The 22,326-nt window shown below is 33.6% G+C and overlaps 3 protein-coding genes across 4 annotated transcripts; 1 reads left to right on the plus strand and 2 right to left on the minus strand.

Annotated features, from left to right (window-relative positions):
* The first annotated feature begins 1,579 nt into the window (after window positions 1-1,579).
* Window positions 1,580-7,424, plus strand: LOC18035337 (phytochrome A). 2 transcript variants are annotated; one of them, XM_006423882.2, is made up of 5 exons: window positions 1,580-1,893; window positions 2,498-4,550; window positions 5,044-5,860; window positions 6,600-6,890; window positions 6,991-7,424. In XM_006423882.2, exons 2-5 carry the CDS (start codon window positions 2,504-2,506, stop codon window positions 7,187-7,189), a joined length of 3,354 nt encoding a protein of 1,117 aa, XP_006423945.1. In that variant the 5' UTR covers window positions 1,580-1,893; window positions 2,498-2,503; the 3' UTR covers window positions 7,190-7,424. The 2 variants fall into 2 exon arrangements, with proteins under 2 accessions (XP_006423945.1, XP_024034736.1); XM_024178968.1 differs by lacking the exon at window positions 1,580-1,893 and adding an exon at window positions 1,914-2,389.
* Window positions 7,425-8,682: 1,258 nt separating this feature from the next.
* On the minus strand, window positions 8,683-10,567 carry LOC18035338 (rhicadhesin receptor). Its single transcript, XM_006423883.2, has 2 exons — window positions 10,321-10,567; window positions 8,683-9,430 (listed from the first exon to the last, which is right to left on the minus strand). Exons 1-2 carry the CDS (start codon window positions 10,439-10,441, stop codon window positions 8,892-8,894), a joined length of 660 nt encoding a protein of 219 aa, XP_006423946.1. The 5' UTR covers window positions 10,442-10,567; the 3' UTR covers window positions 8,683-8,891.
* Window positions 10,568-18,186: 7,619 nt separating this feature from the next.
* On the minus strand, window positions 18,187-22,192 carry LOC18035265 (ribosome production factor 2 homolog). The gene is made up of 7 exons (XM_006423885.2): window positions 21,820-22,192; window positions 21,014-21,092; window positions 20,703-20,906; window positions 19,155-19,400; window positions 18,826-19,068; window positions 18,673-18,738; window positions 18,187-18,501 (listed from the first exon to the last, which is right to left on the minus strand). Exons 2-7 carry the CDS (start codon window positions 21,080-21,082, stop codon window positions 18,382-18,384), a joined length of 948 nt encoding a protein of 315 aa, XP_006423948.1. The 5' UTR covers window positions 21,083-21,092; window positions 21,820-22,192; the 3' UTR covers window positions 18,187-18,381.
* Between the last annotated feature and the right edge of the window lie 134 nt (window positions 22,193-22,326).

Below are 22,326 nucleotides of genomic sequence, written 5' to 3' on the forward strand. Positions count from 1 at the left end.
TCCTTCTGTGTACTACTTGTTCTCACATCTCTGATTCAGGCAAAGCCAAAATGCCACAGACAGAGAGCACGTGCAATTTAATGTTGGCAACTGCAAGTTGGGAAACCAAAAACATCAGCAGCCCAGCAAATCACACTCAAGTTGATGAACATCCCTAAAGCACACATGACCCTGTTCAATTAACCAACTAAAGAAAGTTTCCAAACAAACAAAATGGGTCGCACAAGGATCTGCTTTGCTTTGGGTCACAACTCGCAAAGCAAATGGGCCCTTGAGGTAATGGGAAAAAGCAGGAGCAAAGCAAAAAGCATGGAGTCTTGGGAGGAGATTTATATATTCATGAGCATTATTCATGTGTGAAAGGGAAAAGGGTATGGGCCAAAATATGTGAATGCCGTATGCTATGTGTCAGATGCTAAGCAATGCACGTGAATACCATAACTCAATCACCTATTATTTGACTAAATTTAGGGGGGAATGCCTGCTGCCTGCTGCCTGCATGGGCTATTTTATTTTTTCTGCTTTTTGGGTTTTGCAGTTTCTCTGCATTCGCAAATCTGAAATCTTGAAGAACTCCTTTGCTGTCACCTGCTATCAAAACTCAAATCTCCATCCATTTCTTTATATATTTTATTAATCTTATCTTCTCCCACTATCTATTCTAAAATATTTTCAATCAAAACCTACCGACATAAATGGAACAGAGCAGATCCAATTAAAATATGGACACATGCTATTTATAGAAATGATGATTGATGAGTGATGAATTATTTATTATCAACTTGTCTTTCGAAAAGTGAAAAACATACATCGAATATTATTATTTTGTTATTTAATATTTTTTACTTTATCACCGTTACCTTTTTTTTTTTAACTTAATGTTTAAATTTTTATCATTTCACCCCAAATCAAAAACCATTAAAGTTAATAGAATATTTAACAAAATTATAATAAAAAATTTATTTTAACCCAAACTATTTAGGTATAATTTAATTCTCTAAATTAAAAAATTACTAAATTAATTATATATAAAGAAATAATGTTTTTATCAATTTATTATTTTATGTATCTAAAATAATTAATTAATAAAATTATAAATATAATACGTTATAAAACTCTTAAAATATTGAATATATTGAAACTCTTAAAATAATTCTATGATATATGTAAGGAAATATTAATTATTAAGTAATAAAATAATAATATCCCTATGTACATACTTGATAATTTTGTCAATTATAATAACACGGCACTATAATGATGATGACGATAATAATAATAATAATAATAATAATAAACAACTAAGAGTAATGCCAAATTCACATTTATATCTTAGGTCTCAAATAATTTATAGTAATTTATTTATAATTCACATATCAAAGTTAAAAAGTCTCAAATGACGTGTGATAATTTATTTATAATTAACCCATCAAATTAGTAAATAGTTGTACATAAAGTGAATGAATCTTTTTTATATTTGACGGAATCCCAACGTAAGATCAGCATCGGTGCCTACAGTAATGACCCACGCCACGCTTCATGATTTTGTATTAAACTATAATAAAAAATATTAATTTGTTAATGCAATGGGGGTACCTTTTGTTGTGAAGTGGGTAACTGGCCGACTGTTTAGCAGTGCTAGTGCTAGTGCTGGTTGGGATTTGAAGGGGGCTCAAAGACAGAGAAGACATAGAAGGCGGTGCCAAACTTTTCCATAAAACCAGACATGGGTGTTGGGTTTGGTTTGTAGCTACGAATGGGCATGTGCTTGTTGTTAGGCACTTTCATTTCTTTGCTCTTATTAGATTGACCAAACTCAGACAAGACTTGGGTTATTTGTTAACTGACTTTTCTTCGCCTCTTCAGCTCAAGAACAACGACAACAACAGCGAGGTTTTAAGCTTTTCCTTTTTCTTTCTTTCAGCTTATCAACTGAACTGTATGTGGCTTATGGGGTGGTGTTACTTTTGGTTTTTGTCAAGCTTTGTTAATTGTGTTGCTTCAGCTGAAAACTTTGTTCAATTGTGGGGTGTTGTTTTGATCAAACTAAGTTTAGCTTTATAAGCTTCATAGCTTTGTGTAGATTTGGTTCAACTTTGGGTTAGAGCAAGTCAAAGTTAGTTTCCTCAAGTTACTGTGTTGCTTACGGAACCGGTACCTGTTAATATTTCTTAGCATGATTTCAAACATGAATACAGAGCCAGGTTCTTTGTTACTGAGTTTTCTTTCCTGGAATGCTTGATGGAGCATTTTTTTTATTTAAATGACATTTTTGGCATCTTTGGTGCTTATTCTGCACAAGTTCCTGAAGTCTTGACAATGTTGTTGTTAATTACTACTAGTGCTAACTAGTATGATGACAGTGGCGGCTACAATACCTCAATAATAAGTAATTGCTAATTGCTGTATCAATATATCAATACCATCTGCCCCTTTATCTTGTGCATTTCATGATACCTCAGATTTTTTCATTTAATTCTTTTCTTATTTTTACCAGTTTAATATGTCTTCGTCAAGACCAGCCCAATCATCCAGCAATACAGGGAAATCAAGACACAGTGCTAGAGTCATTGCCCAGACTACTATAGATGCAAAGCTTCATGCAGATTTTGAGACTTCGGGTACTTCCTTCGACTATTCAAATTCAGTGCGAGTTAGCAGCACAGCTGGTGGAGATCAACAGCCTAGATCTGATAGAGTAACCACCGCTTATCTTCATCATATACAGAAAGGAAAGCTGATCCAGCCATTTGGATGCTTGCTAGCCTTAGATGAGAAAACCTTCAAGGTCATTGCATACAGTGAGAATGCACCTGAATTGTTGACAATGGTTAATCATGCAGTCCCGAGCGTTGGGGATCATCCAGTTCTTGGCATTGGAAGTGACATAAAGACCATCTTTACTGCCCCCAGTGCCTCTGCATTGCAAAAGGCGCTAGGATTTGGGGAAGTATCTCTTTTGAATCCCATTTTGGTCCACTGCAAAACTTCTGGGAAGCCCTTTTATGCAATCGTGCATCGTGTAACAGGCAGCTTGATCATTGACTTCGAACCTGTGAAGCCATATGAAGTCCCCATGACTGCTGCCGGGGCTCTACAATCATACAAGCTCGCAGCCAAAGCAATAACCCGGTTGCAGTCTTTGCCTAGTGGGAGCATGGAGAGGCTTTGTGATACTATGATTCAGGAGGTGTTTGAACTCACAGGTTATGATAGGGTGATGGCCTATAAATTTCATGAGGATGATCATGGAGAAGTGGTCTCTGAGATTACAAAGTCTGGCCTGGAACCTTATTTAGGTTTGCATTATCCGGCCACTGATATTCCTCAGGCTGCACGTTTCCTATTTATGAAGAATAAAGTCCGTATGATTGTTGATTGTCGTGCAAGACATGTCAAAGTACTTCAAGATGAGAAACTTCCCTTTGATCTGACCTTGTGTGGTTCAACCTTAAGGGCCCCACACAGTTGCCATTTACAGTATATGGAGAACATGAATTCCATTGCTTCTCTAGTAATGGCAGTTGTAGTGAATGACGAGGAAGAAGAGGGTGACAATACACTACCACAGAAGAGAAAGAGACTTTGGGGTTTAGTAGTTTGTCATAATACAACTCCAAGGTTTGTTCCATTTCCTCTTAGGTATGCATGTGAGTTTTTGGCTCAAGTATTTGCCATACATGTTAATAAGGAGTTGGAATTAGAATATCAGATCCTTGAGAAGAACATATTGCGTACTCAGACACTCTTATGCGATATGCTTATGAGGGATGCGCCCTTGGGTATTGTAACACAGAGCCCAAATATTATGGATCTCGTTAAATGTGACGGGGCTGCTTTATTGTACAAGAACAAAATATGGAGATTGGGAGTGACTCCAAATGACTTCCAGCTACATGATATAGTGTCATGGCTTTCTGAGTACCATATGGATTCTACAGGTTTAAGTGCGGACAGCTTATATGATGCGGGTTACCCGGGGGCCCTGGCTCTTGGTGATGTAGTTTGCGGAATGGCAGCTGTGAGGATTTCTCCCAAGGACATGATTTTCTGGTTCCGATCCCAGACAGCTTCAGAGGTTCGATGGGGTGGTGCAAAGCATGAACCTGATGAGAAAGATGACGGTAGGAAGATGCATCCAAGATCATCATTCAAGGCTTTCCTTGAAGTTGTCAAGACAAGAAGCTTACCTTGGAAGGACTATGAAATGGATGCAATCCATTCTTTGCAGCTTATATTGAGGAATGCATTCAAGGATGTTGGAACTTTGGATTTGGATACTAAATCAATCCACTCAAAACTCTGTGATCTGAAAATAGAAGGAATGAAGGAACTGGAAGCGGTGACTAGTGAAATGGTCCGCCTCATCGAAACAGCTACAGTACCAATTTTGGCTGTTGATGTAGATGGTCTGGTCAATGGGTGGAATACAAAAATCGCTGAGTTAACCGGCCTTTCTGTTGATAAAGCAATTGGAAAGCATTTCCTCACACTCGTGGAAGATTCTTCAATTGATACCGTCAAAAGGATGTTGTACTTGGCATTGCAAGGTATGTTCTAATGCTGGTTTTCTTTTACCATCCATCTTCCATTTATTTATATTTCTCATCATATGCATGTGCAGAATCATTGTATTTGCCTGGGGACGTCTATATGTTCTAATGCTGGTTTTCTTTTACCATCCATCTTCCATTTATTTATATTTCTCATCATATGCATGTGCAGAATCATTGTATTTGCCTGGGGACGTCTATTATCTTATTTATTATGGCATGCATTTTCTTCAAAATGATAAAGAAGACTGAGAAAACATAAGATGTCTCACTGGTCTATTTCACCAATACAGTGTGCTTAAAATGTAGGAAACATAGAAACTTCCACTTTCTGATGCCTGCACTTCCAGTGTGGGCAGATGGGTTTTGTATGTGGTTTTGCTTGAAACAAAAAGATTTATCTTTTCAGAAATTCTTTTCCAATTCATTTTTGTTCTTATGGAAAAAAAAAAAAGTTGTTAACATGCTGCATTTTCCCCCTTTTTATCAGGACAAGAGGAGCAGAATATCCAATTTGAGATCAAAACACATGGATCTAAGATTAATGATGACCCCATAACTTTAATTGTGAATGCCTGTGCGAGCAGGGACCTTCATGATAATGTTGTTGGAGTATGTTTTGTGGCCCAAGATATCACTCCTCAGAAGACAGTCATGGACAAATTCACCAGGATTGAAGGTGATTACAAAGCGATTGTACAAAACCCAAACCCATTGATCCCTCCCATATTTGGTTCAGATGAATTTGGGTGGTGCTGTGAGTGGAATCCGGCAATGGTAAAGTTGACTGGGTGGAAGCGAGAGGAAGTTATAGACAAATTACTTTTGGCAGAGGTTTTCGGGACCAACATGGCATGCTGTCGTCTGAAGAATCAAGAGGCTTTTGTAAATCTTGGCATTGTACTAAACAAAGCCATGAGTGGTCAGGATCCTGAGAAGGTTCCTTTTGGTTTCTTTGCTCGTAATGGGAAGTATGCGGAATGCTTGTTATGTGTCAATAAGAAATTGGACAGGGAGGGAGCCGTCACTGGTGTGTTCTGTTTCTTGCAGCTTGCCAGTCATGAGCTGCAACAAGCACTTCATGTCCAGCGATTATCAGAGCAAACTGCGCTGAAGAGATTGAAAGCTTTAGCTTATACTAAAAGGCAGATCCGAAATCCACTATCTGGGATCATATTTTCTCGGAAAATGATGGAAGGCACTGAGCTAGGAGCAGAACAGAAACGGCTTTTGCATACCAGTGCACAGTGCCAGCGTCAGCTTCATAAGATTCTTGATGACTCAGATCTTGATAGTATTATTGATGGGTATGATTAACTACTTTCCTAATGAGTGATATTCATATTCTTTCAAATTATGCAAGTCTACTGTGCGCCTGTCAAAAAAATTTGTCTTGTAGCATAGAAACTCCTCACACTGCATCCTGCCTGCTACATTTGGAGAGACAATGAGCTTTAGTGTTTTGTTTATTATAGTGTTTAAACCTTTTAGGAGCTACAAATTAAAAAAATTTTCTTCTTTTCTGGGTAGGACAATCGCTTTGACATAAAAGCTTAGTGCCTATGCTTGTATCTAAGCACCAGCAGTTAAAGTCTCCTCAAGTAGTTATGATAAACTGTATTTTAGGATTTATAACTTGGTTATATGATGTTGAATTATATTTCAATTAGGTCTTATCTCTACTGAATCCACATTCATAATACGATGAGAGGTCGCACTGCTTGTATAGGAGTTTGGAAAATTGAATTAAGAAATAGTACTTGTAGATCATACATTTTTACCGATGCCATCTTGATCAATTTTCTTAGTATGGATGCCATCTTGATCAATTCTCTTCGCGTGATTTCTCTCAATGATTTTGTTATTTGACATTCTCCTTCGGAATATATTGTCTGTTGTCGCTATTGATGAAAATTTGGAGTATTAGAAACTGTCTATTATGGAAGGGGGAGAGGGTCAGAGATAATTGTTTACTTTTGTTGATGCCTCTCAGGCTCTAACCATGATCTCTTGTAACCAAATGCTTCTCGTTTTCCATCTTAACAGCTACTTGGATCTAGAAATGGTTGAGTTTACCCTGAATGAAGTATTGGTTGCCTCTATCAGTCAAGTGATGATGAAGAGCAATGCAAAGGGCATCCGAATAGTCAATGAAACGGCTGAACAGATCATGAGTGAAACCTTATATGGAGATAGTATTAGGCTTCAACAGGTCTTAGCTGATTTCTTGTCGATATCAATTAATTTCGTGCCAAATGGAGGCCAGCTTATGGTTTCATCTAGTTTGACCAAAGATCAATTGGGGCGGTCTGTTCATCTTGCATATCTGGAGCTCAGGTAATACTTCAGTCCTGTCAAATGCCTAGAAATAGCTCATGCTACTTCAATAAAGAAATTGAAGGAGGTCATAACTTTTGGCATTTATATTTTGTTTTAGGATAACACATGCCGGTGGTGGGATACCTGAACCGTTGCTGGATCAAATGTTTGGAAGTGAGGGAGATACATCTGAGGAAGGCATTAGCTTGCTAATCAGCCGAAAACTGGTAAAACTTATGAACGGAGATGTACAATATCTAAGGGAAGCAGGAAAGTCGACTTTCATCGTATCTGTTGAACTTGCTGCAGCCCATTAGGCAAAGGTCTAATCTTTTTTTCTGAAGAAATAGTTTCTGGAATGTGTTCTGTTTCTTCTGTACATAAAAGAGGGTTTTGAAGTTCAATGCTGAATATGCCTCACAGTGTGCTTGTAAGTTGTCTAATTTCCTCTTTTGACATTTTGTTTTGTTTTAACTTGTAAAAAAATGTTGTATCATTTCTCTTTTGATTTGATAAATTGCATCCTTACTGGAACCTGAGTCTTCTTTTTTATTCAATGAGTTAATTCTCTCGGCAATTTTGATATTTGGTTATATCAATTGGGTATCTTGTGCTTTTTCTGCTTTTCATGATTTTTAATTTCACTTGTCCCTCTCAATCATTTCACTTATAAATAATCTGATACTGTTGTTTCTTCTTTTGCCTTCTACTATTTCCCCAGACAATGCCAGTGTAGTTATAACTTCATGATAATCATCATAATCATCATCATTATGAATATGATTGTGCTGTTATTTGTACAGTATGCATATTTTGCTTGGTATTATTTTTTCTTTGCTATGATAGAGAAATGGTCTCGTTTTCGATTGCTTTTTTTTTAAAAAAAATTTTTTAGGCATCTTAGTATTTGAGTTCCAACTGAAGTGGTAATTTATGTACAACTATCTATTAGGTCAGTTATTAATATTTAACAAGAAATAACAGTTACAGATAGGCGACCACATCAATTGAAACTCAAAACTTAAATATTAGGATTAGCAGTATTATATTTTCTCTTATTTGGTCAAGTATTAGTGCTCATGTGGGGTTTTAAGTATAAAAAACATCAGTAAAAAGTCCACTTGACAGTGCACAAGATTCCTTTCATGCACCCACAAGTCAACATAAGGGGACACCTGAAAAGATATGTGACATTTTTAGTTCTTTTAAATATGAAAACTGACATGTCATGAATGAATAGAAGGTAAAAATTCGCTAGAAAATTAGTAGGCCCATGCATGCTTGTTTGCTGGCAAAGGAATCCATTAGGTGGTAAGGTTAAACATTTAATCAACATTCATTAATTCGCAACTGATCTCGAACAAACACAATAAGTTATTGTTACTTTTGAGGTTAGCTTTCAAGATGATTGGACCACTTAAGATGTCATTTAACCTAAGTAATTGTGGTTATTGTTGTGTATTCTATAGTCACTAGTTTAATCAATCTTTTCAGATCTTGTGCACTTATGAAGATTCAATGGTGTAAATATGTGCAATGCATGTGTAAGACCTATTTTTTCTAGTTATTCTTCAATATGGAAAAGAGATCTTCTTGTAGAATTTTTTCTGTGTCCTTGGGTGTTGGGTTCCCAACGTTTCGGTTTTAAAGTTATCGAAGTTAAAACAGAATGAACACATGCACAAGACTTTAGCTCTGATGCTATGTTTAAATAACCCACTCAACCCAAAAGCTTGGGTGTTAGGGCTAGACCGTTTTTAAGTTGTGTAACAAGAATCATTTTAGGCAGTAAATTTGAAGAACCATTCCCTAAGAAAATTTAGCACTTGCTTCTTTTTATTCTTAAAGAACAGAAACTGAAATACAAAGATACAAAGCTTTTCCACCAAATCTACTCTTATTATCAAACACAAACCCAATTAATTATCACAAGACTCTCATTACCTCAAATGAATTGAAAATACAACTCAAACTTAAAACTTAATTAATCAATCAATGAACCAAGCCACTAGGTCTAGTTTATTTCTTGGGAGCAAGCCTGGACTTAATCTTCTCAACTTCCTTAGTACCAATCTGGAAAGTCTTAGTCAATACATTATCCGCCACTGGCGGCGTAGATGCAAACAATGTAAGAGCAATGTTCTGAGTCCCCTGCAGCTGGCTATTAAAGCCAGCAATAACAGAAGCAGGGACATTTCCATTGTTCTTCTGGAAATGCACCAACCCTCTTGGAAACACGAAGTTTTCACCCTTTTTGATGGATTTTGATACCAAAACGTTGGCAGTAGTGAAGAAGCCTACGTCGAGTTGACCCTCGAGGACAAAGACGATCTCGGTGGCACGGGGGTGCGTGTGCGGCGGGTTTATGCCGCCGGGGGCATAGTCAATGCGTGCAAGTGAGACACCAAGAGTATTTAGGCCTGGGATTGTTTGGACATTGGCTGCTGTTACTGTTGAACCAAACGTGTTGTTTGTGGCTGCTGGCTTTGCTAATTTGTCTGAGAAAAAGTCCATCTCTGAAAAGTTTGCTTTGCAGGGGAACCCATTGACTTTAATAGCTGTTATTGATCATAATAAATCCATGATTGAATCAGTTCTTGGAACATGAAAAGAAGTTCATCATTACAGAAAAAAGCTAACATTATAGAAACAAACTAATGATAATAAATAGCTACCACCAAGACCTTCAGGTTTGGTTAAATGTAGGCATAAATCCCTTTGCCTTCAAAAAATGGTCACGCAGAATTATAATGACCTAACTAAACTTTATTTGAACATAATTGTCTAGTAAAACATCTGTGTGACCGTGTATGAAATCAAATGTGTCTAAATATATGTGAGCAAACATTAGAATAATGTTGGGTGACTTTTCTTTATAATAAAATCATTAGCTATCGAGTATAAACTTTGGCTGTTAGTATTAGTGAAAAAAAAATTGAAAAAAAGAAAAGAAAAGAAGTTCATCATTACAAGGCTCAAATCAGAAACAGAAAGAACCTAACAACATAGTAATAGCCACCAGCAATTGGCAATTTGGCACAGGCAGAAAGGGATTTGTAAAGAATTAATGTCAAATAAAAATAATTAGCTATCAAATAAAAATGAACAAGTGGCAAACTATACTAGCAGATTGTTGGGAAATTACTGAAACAACCTTGAACCCAAAAATTAACAATAGGAGCTGAACTTTAGAGCCAAATGATTAGTAGTGAAAAGGAAGAAACTGAATGGAAGAAGAAGTAGGTCAACTGCTGAATCATTATTATTATGAGGATGCAGAAAAAAAAAAGGGGGTAATGGGTAGATGAAAGAGTACTTGTGGCATTAATTTAAAATAGCTTGGTCTGGTGAATGAAATAATGATGATGAACATATAATTAAACATAAAAAAAAGAAAGAAAAAAGAAAGAAAAAGAAATGCAAAGAAGTAAGAGAGATAGAGGAATACGGGAAGTGAGGTCTGCCACACAAACATCTTGAAGCATTTCGGGATCAGCAGCAGCAGTGTTCAAGATCACAGCAACAGTGACAACAAAAAGTGTCAAAGCACCAGCAGCAGCAGCAGCCATGGTTACAAAAGTAAGTTCAATTATGATCTTGTTATTGCTGCAGGCGAAGATAAAGAAAGAAGAAAAGATAGAGATAGAGAAAGAGAGAGAGAGAGAGAGAGAAAAGTTGGTGTTGAATTGTTTGACAAAAATGTGGAGGAGTGGAGAAAATTTATATAAAGAGAGTGACAGAGGGGGTGATGGCACAAAAAAACAGGATAAATGTAATGTAATGTAACATGACTTTTACTATTATTATTTATTCTTTCCTTTCTTCAGTTTACACCAAAAGAAAAGTCATCTAATACTAACAGAAACAGCAAGGCCCATGACGTTTCTTGCATTCGTTTTTTGGGCCATTTTGAACGCAAGATCGGACCCACTTGCCCTCATTTACAACTATTATTATTATTATTCTATATGTAATTGAATTTCTTATTATTATTTTTCCCTCTTTATAATTTGCTGTGCATGTGTCATGCCTACAAAATGCTAGTTTTGGACTTTTTTGTGTTGCTTCTTGCCGTTTCGGACAGCCGACACCACATGGGTCTAAATGGGTTTTTCTGTTTATTTTTATATTAGTTTTAATATAGCACATATCTGGATGCTTCTACCCAATTGTACTCTAAAGAGAATGCATTTATGTAAAAGTGAAGAAAAAAATAAGGGTCAGATTGTTAAGAATATATGAGTGTCTTGGAGTTAATTTTTTAAATGTGAGGACTGAGGACTAACTGAATATTTATTCGAGCTCGAATTTTAAATCACATGAGAATAAACTATAAATCTAATTATTTGAGAATAACTAATACAACAACTGAAATTTCTATCAAAACTAGACATTTGGTTTAGGATTCCTTGAATGAAATTGAACTAAATTGAAATCTTGAGTTTGGTTTAATTTGATTTTTTGTTTTCCTTTCTCATATGGTTTCTATTTGGTTCAAACTAGTTAAGCTGAATGCTTATTGATTCAAGTCGGTTTAATTTGATTTTTCAGTTTTGATTTGGGTTTTTTTTAATGTATTTGAAATATTAAATCACCTTATTAATCATTAAAATTTTGAGAAACTAAAAAAGTAGAAATCAAAATGAAACTAAAAACCCAACTGACTTAAGAAAAAATCAAGGTGAAATTAAATTAAATCGAATGATTTGGTTGAGTTCGGTTTAATTTATAAATACGTAAATTTCATTTGGATTCAGTTTGGATCTTCTAAAATTGAAAAACGCCCACCACTACTTAATGTCATTGAATATGTTACTAAAATAACTTAAAACTTTTGGTTCAAAGAATTTTACTAACACATCCAAAGTTAAATTTTGGACTCTTATTTAATAGTTTAACATAAAAGTGTGGCGTTTAAAACCACAAGTTTGATTTTATAATTAAAAGCCTTATTTGTTTAAACAGCAAATTGATTCCTAAAACAATTGAATGTTTCTTTTGTCTTTTCAGAGCAGCAATAGCCTATGGAAAAAAAAAATGGTAATATTTCTTTTTATTAACTTAAAATTATATGGTTAATTTTTATTCTCAAAGTCTAAAAGAGAAAGAATATGGAATTGGAATTGATGATGAAATTAGTTTATTTATAGATGTGGATAGAATAAAATATATATACATGGAATGTTAGGACACAAGTTAGGCATCTTGGTACATAAAGTTAGCCACAGAAAAAACAAAATTAGCTAAAAAGGACAATAATTGAATCATTTAATATAATGCATCCCATTCATGACTTCATCAATATAAACAAATAAAATTAAAAAGTTGAGTTTAATAATTTCATCATTTGTTTTTTTGTCTTTGATTTAACTTCAAAGGAATTGAATGACACAAACACACGCAGATGCAGTGTCTTGCATGTAACCATTTGGTGGGTTGTAGAATTTTTTTTTTTAAACGTCAAGATTCTTCTTTCATATTTTTTTCAAAAATTAAAAAAAAAAAAGATAATTGCTTAGATAATAGATACCTAATCCTTTGTTTTGTATGCACATTTTCATGACTTTTCTTGGAGACTCTTCTGCTCGAGTTTTCTCTGTTCTTTTTTCTTTTCCCTCCAAATTTGTCTTCTTTTAATCTTTATTTGCACAGTGGACTTTTCCATCAGCTCTTATGCATGTTGCTTTCCAAAATGGAGGCATCTGCTATCAAGTTGAGGGATTATTAGTTACAAAATATGATTTAAGAAATTATTATCAACAAGAATATGCTTGGGTTTGTGCCAGATGAACAAATAAAAATACATAAATACTCAAATTTTTTTTGGTGTTTTGGAACATTCATAGAAAATGGTTTAAGAGAAAATTCTTTTGTTCAAACAAAAGTTTCCATCCTAGTTAGGTCCCATCAAGTTAGTGTATATAGCAACAGGCTAGCTGTAGGCAAAGACTTTGGTCCAAGCGGGTAACCAATTAAATGTTGTAGAATTATAATATATTATTGTTATTTGTCTTTGTCTATTGGGTCCGCCTAAATTACATTTCATGTAACCTACGGTCAGCATGTAAAATTTCATTCAGCCCCCTATACTTTATATTATTTATAATTTATTTGTAAGTATTATACAACTTTCTGAATTATAAAATTTCGTTTAATCTCATACACTCAATTTTATTTTATTGAAACCTTAAAGTATTAATTCTCCCCCTATAATTTTAAATTTCCAAAATGACCTCCATTTAATTAATAACTATTATTTTATTATAATCATAAATATAATTATATTCTTTAAATAGATTATTATTTTTATTATTATTAATAACAAGAATAAAAAGTATTATAATTAATTAATCTATTAACAATAATTAATAATAATTTTTCATTAAATTGTTAATAATATTAATAATTAACGAGAATTATTATTAATAATTAATTTTTGAATAATAATAAGAATAACAATAATTAAAATATAAAATAATAATTGTGATAAAAATTAATTAATAATTTTATAGCAATGTTACAATTTAACTCATTATGATTTTCATTCTAAGGCAAAATAAACAAATAAATGGTAATATATCTATTAACGTATAGAATTCGTATAGCATTCGGTTTTGTATATAGAATTCGTATAGCATTCGGTTTTGTATATAGAAGTCATATAGAATTCGGTTTCATATTTAAAGCAATTAGATTTGTATATATATTATGAATCTGTAATGCTTTTCTAGTTAGGATTCTATTCTTTAGGGTTGTACATCTATATATATATGTAGCAACGTTAATGCAAGATATACAAGAGTTTTATTCATAAACTCCATTCTTTATTTTACAATATCTCATTCTAATTACAATTTCTATAGTTCAAGTAAATAAATTATTCTGATTCTAATTCCTTATTTTAATTCTAGCTATTTTGATTATAATTCATTATGTTTCCAACTAAATTTGATTCCTATTTAGTGAATGCTCTATAAAATTCATAATACTTATGAATAAATTGTAAATAATATAGAGTAATCTAATTGAATAATTTATTTGCTTGAACTGCATGAATCATAATTAAAATGAGCTTTATTACCATTTATGTATTTACTTTGTCTTAGAATCAAAATCCGAATGAGTTAAATTATAACCAATTGCTATAAAATCATTCATTAATTTTTATCATAATTATTATTTTATATTTTTATTGTTATTATTAGTCAAAAATTAATTATTATTAATAATTATCGTTAATTATTATTATTATTAACAATTTAACAAAAATTTATTATTAATAGATTAATTAATTATAACACTTTTTATTCTTGTTATTAATAATAACAATAATAATCTATTTAAAAAATATAATTATATTTATGATTATAATAGAATAATAGTTATAATTATAATTCATTTGATAATAATTATGTTTTTAATTAAATGGAGGTTATTTTGGAAATTTAAAATTATAGGGGGCGAATTCGAACTATAGGATTTCAATAAAATAAAATTGAGCATAAGGGGCTAAATAAAATTTTACAATCTGAAAGTTTTATAATACTTACGAATAAAGTATAAATAACATAAAGTATGGGAGGCTAATGAATTTTTACATGCTGGCCGTAAGTTACATTGAATGTAACTTAGGCGAACCCATTGGTCATGGTCTCTTTCCAAAATTCAAAGTTTTGAACTTGCATAATCTTGCTACCATAAGGCTCTTTGAGTTGTTTTCAATGGCTCTGCATCACATTCACAACGGTCAAGTCTTAACTCATCTCAATGGCAATAGGTAGAACCCAAATAAAATCATAGATCATTTTCAATATTCATTTGAAATGCTGCATTATGCTCTGCAGGGATAGCTCGTGTTGATATCTGGACTTTTCCCGCCTGAGTCGAACCAAGTGTAACAGGTGCATATATACCTAGAGACATAAAGTAACAAATAAGCAATGGTGAAATGGGCTTAAGTTAGTGGCTGTAGAATTCGAGTTGAATCATAAAATTAGAGCTTTAATGATACTTAAGTTAGTTGGGATGGTAGCGCTAGGGATGGTAAAATCCTTCACGGGTTTGGGGTCCCATGGAGCCCCACCCCAAATGGGAAAAATTTTGAATAATTTTTTGAGAATGGGGTGGGGAGTGGGAGGAAAATAATCATCAAATTCTTGATGAGGTGGGGTTGGGTTTTGCACTCCCCACCCACACCCTCACCCCAATTCTCATTATATATAAATATGTTTTTAATTCTTATTTAATAATTTTAATTTTATCAATTATAATGTCAATTAATATTTTTTTTTAATTTTTATACAATATAAACATGATATGAATAAAAGAAAACACTACAATATTTTTCAACTCTAAAACATTGTTATATTTTATTTTCTCTTTTAAAATGCTACGCTCTTTTAATATCATTTTAAGATATTATTTCAAACTTTTAGATATTTTTTTAAAAGAATTTAAATACTTTATAATATGGTGATGATTTTATTTTAAGTGTCTAATTTTTAACTTACTGAAATCATACATTTATACCTAATATAAAATAGATAAATGGAGAATGAGGTGGGGATGGAGAAATCATTCCCCACATGGGGATTCCCCATCCCCACCTCACTAAATTTATTGAGGAATGGGGTGGGGAATTGAGGTAAAAATTTCTAACAGGGTGGGGAATGGGGTAGGCCTCCCCACCCCCATTGCCATCCCTAGATAGCGCAACTGTCATAATTTGATACTTGGAGTGATAGGAGAAGAGAGTGGAGCATATTTTTAAGTGTGGAGGTCGTGACCCAACTTTCGTGCGCTTTGACAGTTTTTTTCAATCTATTGAATAGTTCTTTGAATTACTAAGTCTTATCCCAACATTTTCACATTGTTGACTTCGTGGTTTTGACCAATTCATAGTCTCAATTTAAGATTCCTCGATTCCTCCATTAGGGGATCCTTGCTGCCCATCTAGCGGTGCTTATTCCTACTCTCGAGGGATACTTATTTTCCATCCACATCCCTTGAGGTAATGTGTTGACAAATTTCTCTATCAATAGCTCTTTTCATCCTTCTAAAACCAATTTTTGAACTCATAAAGCACAGTTATTGCTACAATCTAAGAATTCAAGTTCAAGCTCTTTATCAAACATGATAAGTATCTGTGCAAACATAATAAAATAGCAAATGATTCAGACATTGCAACAAAAAGAAATTCTCACGAGAATATATATTCTCTAATTAACATGTAGAACGTATACAATCATCTAAAGTCACTGTTCCTTGTAGAATGCTTAAAGTTTCTTCAGTAAATTGAGCAACTCAATATAGAAAAAACACACTTTAACCACAAATAATTTTAATTGTAATCTAGCAACCATTTTTCAAAGGTCGAAACAATTAAGGACTGGATGATACTCTTATCACTAAGATTACTTTGGAAATGCTTTAAGTTTCAAAAGAACCTCCATTTTTGGACAAGCTCAAAATTACAGATATCCTCTTCCTTCAACGTTTTAGCTTTCGAATTTTTACTCCATCCCCTGGACACAATATTTTACATCTTTCTTTAGAAATTTTCTAAACAAACTTGTTAATTTGGAACATATTGCACAAACCCAAAGAATCGAATTAAGCATGTATTAGAAGTAAGTGTGAAACCAAAAAGGTAATAAATCAAAAGTAAAATTCTTTAAAATCTCACTACTTCAAGGCATGCTTTTCACTTCGACTTCAAAAAGACAAGGAGTGAGTGAAGGCATCTTTGATTTGACTGCATGGACTACTCTCTGGCTGTTTGCTTGAACATGTCCGACAGTTTTTTTGTAAAGGCTTTTGTTACGTATATGATAGCTGTTGGATGAAAATCCAACGATCGTGGAAATAAAATAATTTTATTATCTTATATTTTCACTAACCGTTGGATTTTAATTCAACGGCTGCTACATAATCATGTATGTTACGTGAAAAAAAAAAACACATATTAACTAAGTCTTGGGAATTATTAACAACAAAAAATTAGGTGCTTAATAATTCAAGTTAAATAATCAGCAAAAACAAGCATGAAATGGTCAAAATACTTGGCATTCAATTGACATACATATATATATATATATATATATATATATATATATATATATATATATATATATATTTTATAGTGAGAGCAACTTCTGAACCCACCGTGCAAAAAAGGAATAAAAGTAAACACATGAAAACTGACTAAATACTTGGCATTTAATTTGACGCGTAGTTAACATTAGGCTAAGCTGGTCATATATGCTATTAAATGCTACAAACAAGGTAACATGCTTTTGATAATGAGATGAACATGAATGGTTGATGCTGACCAAAAAAAGGTTGTGCAAAATTAAATTCCATTCTTTTTGCTCCAAATTGAAATGCCAGTATCATTCATGCCTTTTGGTTTTGGTTCTGGTTTGAATCTTTTGTCATTATTGTGATCATTATTCTAATCCTCGAGATTTTGTTTCCTTTTTTATTCTATGATTTTACGTGCTTTGCATATTTTGTCAGCTAATCATCTGCTCATAAAATTTTGTAAAATCCGGTTGATCTCTAGATTAGATCAAATCAATCAAAGTTATTAATTTGAAATGTATTATATGGATTGGAGTTTATCTAAGTAATTAATTAATTATTCAATGAGTTGTAGCTGTCTTGGGTCAAAATGTGAGATTGTCAAAATAGTGGAAAATGGCAATTGGTTTGGCCATTATTGTAGTTGGCGTCAAAGAAAAGGAATGATGCGAATTTTTGTGTGTACATGTTTGATACAAATTGATGTGATTAATAATTGAATCGTATGCGTGATCAAGAACTATCAATCCATTTATAAACAACTTAAGAATAATATTAAAAAAATTATACAATGTGCTAAATTAATTTTTATTATTTTATTTTATTTATTGTGTTAAACGAGTCAACGCAACTAAACACGTTTAATAAACTAACCACATCCTTATTTTGATTTATCTACACGAGCACTAAATGAATTGTACCCGCGTTACCCTAAATTTTAACACACATGATGATGCAAATTGCCACTCCCTCCCGGGTGAAGTGTACCATTGCTGTTGCTGCTAATGAGACCACACTTTGTTGCTTATTGTAACAAAAGGTATGCCTTCAACGGTTGAAAATGAAAAACTTTCAGCAATTTTTGTTTAGAAAAAGACTCTCTCATCTCCATGGTCACAGCATTCACCATATTTCTTACATTCTAATACCACAGGGTCGCTTCAATTTGACACAAAAAGACATAGAAAAACCAGATGTTTTATGTTGCTGCAGATATTGCACAAAAAATAACTGGAAACGAAAATCGTTTTAGCATATACTCACGAGGCTTGCACAAATCACCCGTGCAAAACTTAATATGCAAGTGATCGATATGTCTCATGCCAACTATAACTGTTTCATTGTTTTCACTTAACATAGATTCAAAATTGCATTGGCTTAGAGGTAAAATTACAATAGTAACTTAATATTGAGATCAAAAAGAAAATTACACAGATTCTTCCTTCTGCTTTTTTGATGCACGCTCGGTGGGATCGTTTTTCATCTTAGCTTCACGACGCTCTCTCTTCACTCCTTTAGCTTTGTTAGGTAACGCCATATCTCCAAGCTGAACCAACCAAAACCAGTTATGAGTGATAAATACAAAGAATTAAATTGGAGGGAGAAGGTGGGTAAGCCAAAAAGAAAAAAAAAACAGCAACGGACGAGGGAGAGGGCAAGAGTGAAAAAAATGAAAACTAATAAGGTAAGAATATAAAGGGCACGACTATTTTCTTGCCTTCTGATCAGGAATATAAATCTTTCCGATTTTCCCTTGTATTGCATCTTGACCCACATTTTTCACCTGTAAGCAAAAACAGGGGCACACAACAGTGGTTTTTCATTTCAAGCTCATATAATGAAAAAGTAGGATAATGTCAAGTGAGTCAACCTTCTTCTTAGACCGATCTTTAGCTGTTTTCATGGCTTCTTTCCTTAGACTCTCATTAGGAAGACGATGTCGACGAACAACAAAATCCATGGAGGGGCCAACTTCCACAAGTTCCATTCTTGGAACTATTGTACCAGACTTTTTCAGCCGCAGAGCACAATGAGTAAAAAACACCCTATTTGAAGATACTGCTGTACATACATAAGCATGGTCCAACCCAGCCAGATTCAAATTCTCAATAACCTGCAAAAATCAGATCTATGCTCCTGTTAATATTCTTTTTGAATTTAAAAGCAAAAAGGCATGATGTCAGGACAAAAGAACCATACCTCCCCACGGAGCAAATCAACCAAGACTTCTTTCAAATGCTTTAGCTCTTCCACACTCTCAAATCCTTCCCCAACAAAACAGATGAAAGGTTTTGAACCCACTCGTGGAGCTAGTTTCTTATCGTATATGAATGAATTCAGGGGCTTAAAGTTTTCAACCCCAACCTCTACGAGATCATAGATATGGTGATCATATGTTCGCCCTATAACCAGGTTGTCAGGCCGCTTCTTTGAGGTTGAACCATACTGCAATTAACAAGCCATATTATATATCTTAATTACCAAGGGAAAATTCACGGAGGTTGAATAATCAGGAAAAAGAAAAAGATAAATGGCCTAAATAATCTGCTTTGTAAAATGACATTCCAGATTATATCTCAATCTCTGACTTTGCTTTCATTTAACAATTCTAACATTGAAGTTACTTTTTGAAAGACAACCGAGCAGGCATAAGGTCAGAAAGCATATCCATATCATATCATCTGTGAAAATATTCAAGTGCAAGGCAGTTTAACTAGTATTTAAACTCTATCCCAAAGGGGGCTTAACGATATCTATATCTCCAAAGGGGCTAAAATTAGAACAAGCAAAACTGATCCACATAAATCCCAAATGCAAAATATTAAGTAAGGCCCCAACAACATTAAACATCCAACTCAAAATGATAATAGAATAAGTTGGGATGCTCAACGATGCGTCCTGAGTTAAATCTAGTTTTTCACTATAGTCTTTTGTCTATTCCATGGTCAATCAAAACAGGGCACACTCACAAATTATAATTAAAATGTCCAATTGTAGACCAAATTTGTTCAATGTTGAAGCTTCATCAATAACTAACCTTAACCTGCCTGTGGAGCAAACTACTAGAGCAGTACCAAGTCTAAAATGCCAACTACCATACCAGCATCCAATCTCATATAATGGAAACAACAAGAGCCACATCAACATGAAGACTAGAAGTAAAAATATAAATTAAAACATATTTTCCAAAACAGGTTTACAAACATTACCAGTCTGCATGGTAAAAACTTTATCACAGAAGGGGCATAAGTTAAATTGCCACAAAAGGCATAAGCCACAGAATATATATTTGAATGCCAAGGGAAGATTCAAGCAGCAAAGGGAAAGGGGAAATCAAACTAATCTGCATGGCAAAATAACATTTAACTATTGTCTCTCAATATCCGACTTTTCTCTCATTTAACAATACAACCAAAAAGTTACTACGACATTTTCACTATATATTGCATGTTAAAATATTCAGTTCAACATAGCTTCACAAAATAAAAATTGTACCCCAAAAGGGGCATAAGTTAGAACATGCAAATGACAAACGAAAAGCATTTGATTTTTAGAAATCCCGAACACAAAATTTAAGGGCCCCACAATGTCAAACATCCAACTCAAAATGATAACGAACACAAGATCCTGAACACTGCTTCCTAGATTAAAATTTATCCCAGCATCCAGTCTCATGCACTGTAAACAACATAAGTAATACCTTCCAACAATTATATTCAACAACATAAGTAACAAATATTTACTTACAATAAAAATGCTGCAATCCGTTTTTAGTGAAAAGAACTCCAAAGAAGTTTCACCACCGCTTTCAAAAGGTCTAATGTTTTCATTCTTTCGGGTATATCTTATTGCACTTCCTTTCTTCAGAAGATAAAGTTCTGTTAATACATCATTCAACGTGTTGCTCGTCTTTGTTCCTTGAAGAATAAGCGTCTTCTTCCCTGTCTCAACCTGCAAAACCACCATATTGAAAACTTAATTAAAAAAAAACCCTTATGTTAGTTTGTAAAATTAAATACAACTCATGTAACGAAATCATTTTTTTTTTTTTTGCTTACAAGTTTTGGAGCACGTTTTTCAAGCGCACGCTTGACTCTGGGATTCTTGGGAGTTTTCACTTTCAACATATTTCTTAACCTGCAACCAGGGGAAAAAAAGAAAAGAAGAACCATAATAATAAGTTTACAAATTACAAAAACTGAGAATTGCTAATCAATCAATTGATACAATAAAAATTGAGAATTACAAGGGGGGTTATTAAGAAATCGCCGGTACACTTATATTTCAAACTTAGAACTTAAATTTAAGATAATATAAATAGAAAAAAGATCCACTAAATTAATTAAACATGATAAAATTATATCTCAAAACTATTATGAGAAGTAAATATTATATCTCAAAACTATGTCGATTAACTACGCATATTTTTTAAACTACAAAACTTAATCTTTTTATTCATTTTGACTTATAAGGATATAAATTTAAATATTAAAAAAAAATAAACATGTCAGTCAAACATTTATATTCAGACTCATTTAGACTTCAACTAAATCCAAAACGATTCAGATTTCAAATTAAAAAAAAAAAATCAGTTTAGTGTATGACAACTGTAATTCAAATAAAATTCAATTATAATCAACAATTACCAATTTAACATGAAAAAAAATACAACATCATCATAAAACCCACAAATAAAAGTATCACAATATAAATCAAACATAAAAAATAACTAAATTTAAGTACACAACCATTAAAATCCACAAATAAAAAACACTACAAAACAGAAACTACGTTTATGCATTTATGCTTATACGTATTAATTCACTTAAAATCAGAAATTGATTTGCTGGAAATTCGTGCTCACCTTTTGTGTTAACAGCGACCAACAGTGGAAAGAATGGACAAGGCGGCCAAGTGCGGTGTGTTTCACGCGAGCCAAGATGCAGCGGGTTGCCGACGTTTGATGACGGTGAAGTGCGCTGAGCGAGGCGAGGCAGGGCAGCCGGCGTTCAACCTTCGACGGCAACAACGCGTGCTCAGCTCAGGCGAGGCATTCGGCGTTCGATGAGAGCGACTGCAAGCTGGACGGCGTTCAAGGGTTAGGGATTTAGGGTGGTTTTCGATTTCAACCGCTTGTGAGTGGTGGAGGTGTGAGGCGCGAACGGTTTGGTGAGTGAGTGATGCTGTTGCTGTCTGCGCTTTTCGATTTAGGGTTACTGGATTTGTTCTTTTTTTTTTTTTTTAAATTATAGCTTATATATCTTTCAATACAAATTAGATTAAATTAATATTATAATTAAAATTAATCCGGATCCGGATATCCGGATATCCGGTTTTCCAGATCCATGTGCATCCGGATCCGGATCCGCAT

Source organism: Citrus clementina, unplaced genomic scaffold (genome assembly GCF_000493195.1).
Source record: "Citrus clementina cultivar Clemenules unplaced genomic scaffold, Citrus_clementina_v1.0 scaffold_8, whole genome shotgun sequence".
Taxonomy (NCBI): Eukaryota; Viridiplantae; Streptophyta; class Magnoliopsida; order Sapindales; family Rutaceae; genus Citrus; species Citrus x clementina.

Bases quoted from the DNA above. Each gene is read 5' to 3' on its own strand.
- LOC18035337 (XM_006423882.2), top strand. From the start codon at position 2,504: ATGTCTTCGTCAAGACCAGCCCAATCATCCAGCAATACAGGGAAATCA. The intron at 4,551-5,043 runs GTATGTTCTAAT...CCTTTTTATCAG, and splicing joins GTTGTACTTGGCATTGCAAG to GACAAGAGGAGCAGAATATC. The intron at 5,861-6,599 runs GTATGATTAACT...CCATCTTAACAG, and splicing joins CTTGATAGTATTATTGATGG to CTACTTGGATCTAGAAATGG.
- LOC18035338 (XM_006423883.2), bottom strand. From the start codon at position 10,441: ATGGCTGCTGCTGCTGCTGGTGCTTTGACACTTTTTGTTGTCACTGTT. The intron at 9,431-10,320 runs GTATTCCTCTAT...GATCAATAACAG, and splicing joins TGTGGCAGACCTCACTTCCC to CTATTAAAGTCAATGGGTTC.
- LOC18035265 (XM_006423885.2), bottom strand. From the start codon at position 21,082: ATGTTGAAAGTGAAAACTCCCAAGAATCCCAGAGTCAAGCGTGCGCTT. The intron at 20,907-21,013 runs GTAAGCAAAAAA...GTGGTTTTGCAG, and splicing joins AAAAACGTGCTCCAAAACTT to GTTGAGACAGGGAAGAAGAC. The intron at 19,069-19,154 runs GTATGGTTCTTT...TGATTTTTGCAG, and splicing joins TTGATTTGCTCCGTGGGGAG to GTTATTGAGAATTTGAATCT.